Here is an 11,056-nt window from a genome sequence, read left to right on the forward strand (position 1 = left end):
CCAGCTCTACACCTTGTTGTCCTGAATTATACCTGGTCCAATTCTCTCTATCACTGTCTCTTCCTGTGACGGTGCACCACCCCAACATTAGTGTTTGCTGATAGTGTTCTATGTGCAAAGTAACAGGATTGACCAGGATACTGCAGTCTGTCTTTTTGTAGTGAGGTCAGAGCTGGGTTTGGCTGTGATGCCTGTGGTTTGCTTCACTGCCAATGCTCTTGGAACATTTGAGTTGTCGACTTGTTCTTTGGCTTTGCCTCCCATTTATCACTTGTTCAGAAAATGCCTCTGGCTTGGAAGATACTGGGTTCTACGCTCACTCCAGTCTTGAGCACAAAATGTAGTCTGGACTCTGTCCTGCGACACTGCAGGACTGCTGCACTGTCGGAGGTGTGGTTTATCAGCTGAGAATTTCCTGTTTTGACAGCCCAAAAACATACAAAAAGCCAGGTTGATTGGTCGTCATCACATTGTAAGAGTGCGCTTGCTTTGGCTGTGAAGTTCTGAAGGCGAATGTACGTTTTCACTGCCTATTGTAAAGCACAAACCAAAACTGCTGCGTAGGGCGAACAAAAAACAGAAGTAACTATCACGTTCCTGGTAAAAGTTCAATGCGGTTTAGACAGCACAGCAGTTCTGCTAATATACAGTAGACGTTAAAATATCTCCTGTGACCACCTCCTTTATTTTGAAGCTGCAGTATTCAAAATCCCACACCCACTGGCTTCCAAGCTGTTGGAATCCCAGATGTGCAAACTGTTTTATGTATTAAAGATCCGAACAGTAATGTTTTTTTTCCCCCACATTTGTTTGGTCAGTGGAGGAAAAGGTGATAGAAACGGAATACTGGAGAAACTCAGCAGGTCTGGCAGCATCTGTGGGGAGTGAAACAGTTAAAGCTTCCAGTCCAGTATGACTCTGAAAAAAACGGTTCTAAAGCCGTCATCCTGGATTCAACATCAACTGTTTCTGTCCACAAGAGCTGCCTGAGCTGCTGTTTACTCTGTGCAGATTTCCAGCAACTGCAGTATTTGGCTTTTATTCTGAAAGAGAAGAAGGTGCCAAGTTTCTGGGAGTACTGCTGTATAAAGGTTTACTTGCTGGATGCGTATTTTCTCTGGTAGATCTGCATCAAAATGCACTGCAGTGCCTTGTAAAGACTCTGTCATAGTCATATGGCACAGAAACAGGCCCTTTAGCCCAACTCATCTATGCCAACCAGGTTTCCTAAATTCAACCAGTCCCATTTGACTGCGTTTCGCCCCTATCCTGCTAAACCTTTCCTATCCATATGCCTGTCCAAATGTCTTTTTAAATATTGTAATTGTATTTGCCTGTACCACTTCCTCTGGCAGCTCAATCCATATGTGCACCACCCTCTGAAAATGTTATCCTGCAGGTTTCTTTTAAATTTTCCTTCCCTCACTTGTGCCCTCTCTTGTTGGGGCAGGGTGGGGGTGTTTGGATGTGGAAATGGCCTTGACTATTCACCTTCATGATACCCCTCATGACCTTATACACTTCTATAAGGTCACCCCTCAGCGTCTAATGCTCCAGGATGAAAGAGGTCCCAGCCACTCCTTTATAATGCAAGCCCTCCAGTCTCTGTAACATCCTTGTAAATCCCTTTCACACCCTTTCCTGTTTAATAACATTCTTCCTATAGCAGGGCCACCAAAATGGTCAGGCTACATTTGAAAGACTGCGTACTCGTTTCTTGTACAACCGTAACTCCTGTACTCCATGCTCTGACCAAATGTCACCTTTACCACCCTGTCCACCTGCGACTCCGCTTTTGAGGAACGATGTCCCTGCGGCCCAGGTTTGTCCGTATTCAGCAACGCTCCCTTTTGACAGAGCCTTCCAAATCTGTGACTTCTGTTGGAGACCAAGGGCAGCAGATCTTTGGGAGCACCGCCATGTTTTGATTGGAGCTAAATGGCCCACCATTCACAGTTGCGCAGCCCAAATCCTGAAACTCCACAGGTGCCCATACACTTCTAGTATTGCAGTGATTCAGGAAGACAGCTGATCGCTATCTCTGGGGCAATTACGGGCTGGCGTTAAATGTAGGCCTTGCCAGGGGCACCCACATGCCATGAGTAAACGAAACCACGACAGTCCAGGGCCTCCAGAACAGGAGTCCGGAGCACTACCACAAGGCAAGCTAGGCTGCTGGTAGGAGTGCAGGACTGCCACTATTCTCACATGCACTGGGCCCTATTCGCTTATTAGCCCCTATCCTTGCTGGCCTTACATTTGACTCTTCAACAATAGTCTCATTTCAAACCTTTCCTTCTTGTTTTCAGACGTCTCCAAGGCCTGTTCCTCCTCCCAGACCTACAAACCTCAGATCTGTGTGTCTCCCGTTCACCCACTCTTGTGCATTTTCTTTTGCTTCAGTTGCTGAGGTTTTATCTAGAATTTCCTTGCTAAATCTCTGCAGACCTCCTTCATGTGCGCACTGAGTCTCCACCACCCACTGTAAGGAATTCATAACCCTTCATGAAGGAATTTGCTTCTTGTTCCTGTTCTAATGGACCTTATGCTGGAACCTTCGTTCAAGATTTTTAAGCCAGCATGATTGCATCCCCAGACCGAGTGACAAGTGCCTTGTAACCTATTTCTTTCAATCCTTTCTTCAAAACCCTGGAGCATACCAGCCCATTTTATTCGACCTTATCCTCCTTAGGACTACCCTGTCATCTGAGGAATTACTCTAGTAAATCTTTGTATGGATCAAAGGGCGAGAAGGGGCTGTTGTGGTGCAGTGGCAGTGTCCCTATCTCTGGGATAGGAGGCCCAAGTTCACATTCCACCTTCTCCACAGGTCTGTTGTAATGTCTCTGAACAGGGTGATTAAAGAAATCAAAATTGTACCAAAAATGTACACAATCTAACATGTACAACTTGCAGCAAATCACTACTTATCATTTGGAATACGGTCAGTGTATTATCTCCCAAATCTGGTTTTGCTTGCCAAAGGTTGTGTTAACTTTGCGTTTGGTGTGAAAGAGAGACTAACGTTGATTTTGGCACCTTTTTCTCATAACTATCAGTTATAACTGAGTGTCAGTGTGTGTATTATGGCCAATCCAGTTCTGTTTAAGTCTCTAACATAAATGGGGCAGCTAAAATGTGCATAGAAGGCCCCCACAAGCTGTGGTTTGCATCCATGCAGCTCTTTTCATGACCCTATGATGTCTGAAAGTGCCTTTATAGCCAATGAAGCACAGTTTAAGTGTAATCGCTCTTGTACATGATTGTAGGGAAGTGTTTTTAACATGCAAGCATATTACTTGGGAGTGGGACCACTTGCTCTTGGGACCTACTGCACTGATCTAATGATTGTGGCTGATTGGATTAGTCCACATTCCTGTCCAGCCCGTCACCTTCACCCATTTGCTTACTGAGAATCGATCCACCTCTGAATTTTTTTTTTGGCAAAAAAAAAGGCAAAGACACTCATTCTCTTCCTCGAAAGGTAGCAGAAGCAAAGATCCACAGCCCTCTGAGGTAAAAGTTCTTCACTGACTTAAATTGGCAACCTCTTTGGTCCTAGGTTCTCCCACATGAGGGAACATTGCCTCCACATTCACCCATGTCAAGACCCATCAGGATTACGTTCTTATTATTTCTATTACTAATAGATTGAAATAATAATCAAAGTATCGTTTTCACTTTGTTTGGCCCTGGGTTGGGTTATCCCAGGGAGTGAGGATGACTGTGTACATTTGGTCGGGTATCAGTGTCATTAAGACCAATTTACATCCAGGAGGTTCTGGGCTAAATAGTACAGGAAAGTGCTGGCTATTGAGATTTCAATGTTGCTGGTTCAGAAGCTCCCCACCTTTTTTTGCTCTGTCTTCAATCTGCATTTGCATTTGAAGATGATGGAGCAGTTTTCTTTCTTTGCTTGTCAGATACAATCATCCTCGGCAAGCTTTTGTCGTTATCTTAAGTAAATCCTGAAGTGTTTGAGTCCTTCCTCTGACTTCAATGAGAGGGCACCCCAGCAGATATGAACGAGAATATGGGCCTCCTATATTATGGTCCTTCAAAACGAAGGTTCGTTTTAGTAAGTGAGTGTTACATGGACAGTCCAACCCCTTTTTTGTGATTGTGTCTTGGTGTACCTTGGCTGCAGGGCAGTATGGGCAAGTTGGGTCAAAGGACCTGTCCCCGTGCTGTAAATCCTGAGTCTTTGCCCAGCTCGGGCAGCCACCTCAGTGCCTGATATGTTGCCCTGCCACCTTATGTTCAGAAACGTTCAAAGATGGTGGAAGTGGTAGATCTTTCTACTTGATACTGATTGGTCCATACAGGAGATGCTTGAACTGAGTTGGAGATACTATTGCTCTGTAGACTGAGCTTATCACTTTCCACTTGAGAACTCTACAGCCTCTGGACTCTATGTAGTGTTTAACAATTTTAGGGCTTGAGACACCACCTCCAATGTCCTTACCCCAACCCCCACATACCAGGCCTTGTTATCAAATGGTCTGCTGTTACACACAACCCATTGTTAGCTGCTAATAGTCCCCATTAATAGCTTTTCATTCTTCCAGGCTGATAGTTGGACAGACAAAAGATTGGATAACAGTTGTTCTCTCTCTTTGGGCTCTATCCCTACCTATTGTTTACTCCTTCCCTCCTCCTCCAGCCCTATCGTCTGCATAGAAACTGACTTTTTGCTAGCCGCCATCAATTCTGAGGAAGGGTCACTCAATCAAAGACGTTAACTGATTTCTCTCCTCAGATGCTGCCTGACCCACTGAGCTTTTCCAGCAATTGCTGTTTTGGCTTGAGTTTGGCAGGCTTGTTTCCCTTCACTCCCTGCCTGATGAAGAAGAGAATTGTGTTTTTTAATTCATTCACGCGACGAGGGCATCGCTGGCTAAGCAGCATTTATTGCCCATTCCTAATTGCCCAGAGGGCAGTTAAGAGTCGACCACATTGCTGTCGGTCTGGAGTCACACGTAGGTCAGAACAGGTAAGGATGGCAGTTTGCTTCCCTAAAGGACATTAGTGAACCAGATGGCATTTGGCAGTCCTTGAATGTGTCTTGTTTGTACAGATCACTTGGGAGTGAATGTGCTACTGAAGGAAGTGAACTTCTGCATTACTGACCGGTTCTGGTCAGGGACTCGAATATTCACCCGTCTGTGGGGCTTCCCTGGAATGGGCAGTTATATCGCTTCCTCTGTCTTCGTGCTGATTTGTAAGTCTGAAGTTGGCCCCACACACTGGAGAACATGTGCATGTTGCGCATCTGCCTCTGAGCTGGCAGCTCGTGCACGGTCATTGACCAATCGGAAACAGTGAAGACTAGAGGCAAAATACTGTAAATGCTGGAAATCTGAAACTCCCAAAATGCTGAAGAAACTCAGCATTGTGGAGAGAGAAACACTTAATGTTTTATGTCAGAACTGAAGGAAATCATGAAGTACTCCCTTGGAAATCTTGGGTCGGATTGGACAGCAGGTGGAAGCCAGTGGAAAGCATGGTAGACAAAAGGCTGGCTGAAGAGTCCGGTTCTAACTCCATTCAGTTCATCAGTGACTGGGAATGGGTTAGTGAATGTGCTGGTAGGGAACATCAGGTTATGTTGTGGTTGGTTGGCTTGCAGGGCTGGTTCGTTAATTCACAGACGTTTCATTACCCTGCTGGTTAATATTGGTGCAGCCTCCGATGAAGCGCTGTTGTGTTTTCCCACCTGGTATTGAAACTCTGGAGTCCGTTGGCTACAAATCCAGTCAAAAATCTGTCAGCAGGTTATGTCTACAAATGCAGCTTTAAGGCCCATATGCCTTTCTTGCAGTCAGACACCTCTGGTACAAACGCTAACACCGTAGCAGGTGTTACACATGTCTTTTGAAACTGCCCAGTCTCAGGCAGCAGGTCCTGATCGAGATGTTAGACTGAGCAATTCAGAATCTGTTTCTGATCTTGCTGGTGATGGGATTCCTCTGATCAGATGGGAGAGTTTATTTTTCCCTTCTGTAGATGGACAGTCGTGGTATCCTTATGTTCTTGCACGTGATTCTTTGCCCTTATAGACTGGATTGAACTCTGGCTTATTTATCCTTTCTGTTCCATGAACTAAGAATTTGTATAAGCTGATATACGGGTCCCTTGTTTAATTTTTGAGGGTTTCAACTTTAAAATGATGAGCATTAAAACTTTAGTTTGAAATGGAGCCTTCTGTTTGTTTGGTTGTTGCAAAATTACTGTTGCGCTTAAGTGAGCATCTTTTAATCCTGTTATTTTTATCTTTTTAAAAGTTAGTTTCTAAGATTGTTGCAGGCCTGTTACTACTTTGAGTTTCTCTTTCTAGAGTGAGATGGTTGAAACTTTTTAAAAATCTGATTCAACAGCTGGAATTGCTTTCATAGACAAATTCTGTTTGCCTGTACAGGTAGACCCAGCAAATCCACAATCTGATAAAGATAAAGGAGGTTTGTTGTACCTCACTAGAGTTATAGTCCTACAACACAAACAGACCCTACAGTCCAACCAGTCCATGCTGAACAAAATTCCAAACTAAACACCTGCCTGTTCCTGGCCCATATCCCTCCAAACCTTCCCAATTCATGTATCTATCCAAGTGTCTTTTGAATGTTGTAATTGTACCCGCATTCACCACTTCCTCAGGAACTTGATTTCACATGTGAACCACCCTCCGTGTAAAAGAAAAAAAATTGCCCCTCATGACCTTAGTAAAATCTCTTTCCTCTCTCTTTTTTAAAAAAGCAATATATGCTCCCTAATCTTGAAATTCCCCCATCCTAGGGAAAAGACACCTGCCATTAATCCCATCTATATTCCTTGTCATTTTATAAACCTCAATACGGTCTACGCTCCATTGAAAAGAGTCCCAGCCTATCCAGACCCGAAACATCAGCTTTCCTGCTCCTCTGCTGCTTGGCCTGCTGTGTTCATCCAGCTCTACGCCTTGTTATCCCAGCCTATCCAGCCTTTCTTTATACCTCAAACCTTCCATATCCAGCAACATCCTGGTAAATCTCTTCTGAACCTTCTCCAGCTTGATAATATCCTTCCAATAACAGGGCAACCAGAACTGGGCACAGTACTCCAGAAGAGGCCTCACCAATGTCCTGTACAACCTCAACATGACTTCCCAGCTCCTATACTCAAGGACTGAGCGATTTAAGGCAAGCGTGCTAAACACCTTTTTAACCATCCTCTCTGTGATGCAAACTTCAAAGAATTATGTACCTGAATCCCTAGGCCCTGCTGTTCTACAACACAACACAAGGTCCTACCATTAATTGTATAAGTTCTGCCCCTGTTTGTACCAAACTGCAGAACTAGAGAGGTATTGCATTTACAGACACTTGCAGATTACTGGAGAGTTTAAGTAGAACAGTTGCTGATCTCTGCTACCTTCCTTATGTTCCCGTTGGCTGAGAACCCCCTCTGATGTCTTGAGTTCTTCTTGGAGGGTCAGCATTCAAAGCTTTTGTAGTCTGTTTTTATCACAACCAAAATAAAATGGCTGCAAGGTTAATTTCAAGTGAGCTGTTGTTTACTCAGACAAAGGTTACTTAATTTGAGGTCTTTTTCTGTCTCCCACTTGCCCAGAATTCAATTCTCACACCTTTTAAAAGCCCAATGTTATTGAAGGAGGCAGCAATGGCCTAGTGGTATTATCACTGGATTGTTAATCCAGAGACCCAGGTAAAGTCCTGGGGACCTGGGTACGAATCCTGCCATGGCAGATGGTGGAATTTGAATTCAATAAAAAAAATATCTGGAATTAAGAATCTAATGATGACTGTGAATCCATTGCTGATTGTCAGTAAAAACCCCTCTGGTTCACTAATGTCCTTTAGGGAAGGAAACTGCCATCCTTACCTGGCCTGGCCTACATGTGACTCCAGGCCTACAGCAATGTGGTTGATTCTGGGCAATTAGGGATGGGGAATAAATGCTGCCTAGCCAGCGACGCCCTCCTTTCTCCTGAATGAATAAAGGAATTGAGTTCTGACTGTCTGCCTTTATAATTGCTGAGATTTTGATTTGACTTATTATTGTCACATGTACCAAGTTACAATGAAAAGTTGATTTGTTTGGTTAGCATGCAAAACATACCTTGCATAAGTACATTAGGGTACTAAGACAATGCAGAATATAGTGTTACAGCTACAGAGAAGATGTGAGAAATAACAGTTCAGTAGGCTTTGAAGTTTTCCGGTATAACAGGTCTGTTGCTGCTTCCATCTTGAAAGAGCGTTTTTTTTTTGAGAAAAGTTAAAAGTTTGTTTTTCGAGTTGATTTTTAAAGCGGAAGTGTTCTTGAATCTGCAGTATCAGGGCTTGCATGGCTGTCAGTTCTAACATTGTAGGAGGTTCCAAAAGGCAGTGCCAATAGTGTCCACTAGTTTGCTGCTTCACTGATGAATGAAGGCTGATTTGAGGATGTGGTTAAGCTGTTCTGCTCTCTCATATTTGAGTGGTGTTGATCTCAGCTGTAGAGATTGGTAATGAGCTAGCACATCAAGGTTCTGAAAGTGGAATATTACCACCGGGCATCTAACAACAACTGAAACACGATCAGCCTTGCATGTTGTTCTAAGGCTACATTTGCATGTGGAACATTGGCTTTCAGCAGTGTTTAAAGACCTGAGCAGGAATGTGTGTGGTTCAGTTGGCATTTGTTGTTGAGCGGTTCATTTGAAATTGATACAGCAGGCTTTTTAGGGGACTGGCTGCCAAAGCAGTACCCCTCTGAAGAGTTTGGGCATCGTTTCAGAAGGCACCTTGCTCCAGTTTAATATTGGAAAAGCTGGAGCTAAATTCTTCCAGCTTTCACTGATTCCCTCCTATCGTTCCGTTTGATGTTCTCGACACCTCAAGCCAAATGAGAATTTGTGGATTGTTGCATTCCTTGCCTGTAAGGTCACACCATCCATCCTGCTACCCAATGTCAAACTCTTCAACTCTGCTTGATTCTTTTGACATGGGTCCACTATCACTGGGAACCTCGAACTCAAATGTTCTATCATCAGAGATTGGAGCACAAGTGGGCTGTTCAGCCCATTGAGTCTACTGTACCAGTCAACAAGATCATGGTTGATCTGAAACCCTCCACTCCACTATCCTGCCTTTTCCCCATGACTTTAGATCCCCCTACTGATTAAACCTGTCTCTCTCAGCCTCAAATAGACACAACAGCAAAGAATTCCACAGATTCACAACCCTCCATTCCTCCTTATCCCTGAATAAATGGGCAAGATGATACCCATCTGTTCAATTGTTGCTTTCAACCCCACCTAAGCTTTTCCACTTTTCCAATTTCAATCCTGCACAAGATCCATCTAATCTCCCTTCCCCATAATGTCCTCCAGGATGGTTCACTACATGTGAATATTGTTGAAATGTCCAAAATACATAATGACAGATGGTATGCCAGTTTTGTTGATGTGTTGCAAAATGAAATTGGTACATTGTGCTGATTTTGTAAAATGTCTTTTTGTATCTAATTGTAATCCAAACAACAACTTTACTGCCAATCTGAACACTTAAGGGTAAGTTCTCAAATTGGAAAAGTGGAAGACTATGATCCAACAATGATTTTGCAAGATTATTAATCTTGTCTGTTCCCCACCCTCCCCCGTTGCTTTCTCGAGTTATCTTTCACCTATTTCTGGTTGTAAAACACTGGTATTGTGTATTTGTGCTCGTTCCTTTCCCTTAAAGTTTCTCTGTATCTTGCCCATCAGGTAACGGAACTGAACGAAGCCCTTTCTAACGAAGAACGGAACCTTCTGTCCGTCGCTTACAAGAACGTGGTGGGGGCGCGGCGCTCATCCTGGCGGGTCATCAGCAGCATCGAGCAGAAGACCTCGGCCGACGGCAACGAGAAGAAGATCGAGATGGTGCGGGCCTACAGAGAGAAGATCGAGAAGGAGCTGGAGTCCGTGTGCCAAGATGTGCTCAACCTGCTGGACAATTACCTGATCAAAAACTGCAGCGACACGCAGTACGAGAGCAAGGTCTTCTACCTGAAGATGAAGGGGGACTATTACCGCTACCTCGCCGAGGTGGCGTCTGGGGAGAAGCGCGCCACGGTAGTGGAGTCCTCGGAGAAGGCCTACGGGGAGGCCCACGAGATCAGCAAAGAGCACATGCAACCCACACACCCCATCCGGTTGGGCCTGGCCCTCAACTACTCGGTCTTCTACTACGAGATCCAGAACGCCCCCGAGCAGGCCTGTCACCTGGCGAAGACCGCCTTCGATGATGCCATCGCTGAGCTGGACACCCTCAATGAGGACTCCTACAAGGACTCCACCCTCATCATGCAACTCCTCCGCGATAACCTGACGCTGTGGACGAGCGACCAGCAGGACGATGAAGGTGGGGAGGGCAACAATTAGGTCCCAGGCTGGGTGGGGGGTTGGGGGTTAAAGGGGGAAACTGGCTGCTACAGCTGTGACCGCAGTCTCTTTATTTCCACTTGGGGTGGGGAGGGGGTGAGCCTCCGGTTACCCCCCCCTCCCTCCCCTCACTCTCTGCCCTTCGTTGATGCCTCTTCGACATTTTGCCAAAACACCACTAGCGGAAGGTCAGACTTGGGCTGTGCTGGTACAGAATGGGAGCCACACACACACTGGCATCTGGACTGTCCTGTAGTTAAATAAGTGGAGCTGTTTCATTTAACGTAAAGCTAGACTGAAGCAAAACTTGAATGATGAGGTCTGCACATTTTTAAACAACAAAAAAATTTACTCTTGTGGTTTCAGTAACCTTTCATTGTTTAAAAAGGAATAAAAAAAAACAAGTGTTAATGAAATACAGTATTAAATATTTTTTTATTTCAGTTTGCCTATTTAAAAATACCAAAAAAAAAGTAATTTATCTATAAATGTGTCCCTGAATTCCCCAGGCCCCTAATTAGAAACTCTGGCTACAGTCCTGAAATAAGGTCTTCACAATTTTGATGTTCCTAAATGTTTCAAGAGGAAACAACATGATGAAGAAATTTGCAGATTTATCAGACAAGGTGTTGTTAAACCTGCTGACAAATGTAT

The 11,056-nt window shown here is 44.4% G+C and overlaps 1 protein-coding gene across 1 annotated transcript in view; it reads left to right on the forward strand.

Moving 5' to 3' along the window:
* The window catches only part of LOC109918614 (14-3-3 protein gamma-B), a 73,065-nt gene extending 62,247 nt beyond the window's left edge, over window positions 1-10,818 (forward strand). Inside the window, exon 2 of the mRNA XM_020518544.2 lies at window positions 9,746-10,818. Within this exon, the coding sequence (XP_020374133.1) occupies window positions 9,746-10,402 (657 nt within the window). The 3' untranslated portion in view covers window positions 10,403-10,818. The remainder of the gene's footprint in view (window positions 1-9,745) is intronic.
* The last annotated feature ends 238 nt before the right edge of the window (window positions 10,819-11,056 follow it).

Source organism: Rhincodon typus, chromosome 26 (genome assembly GCF_021869965.1).
Source record: "Rhincodon typus isolate 14 chromosome 26, sRhiTyp1.1, whole genome shotgun sequence".
NCBI lineage: Eukaryota > Metazoa > Chordata > Chondrichthyes > Orectolobiformes > Rhincodontidae > Rhincodon > Rhincodon typus.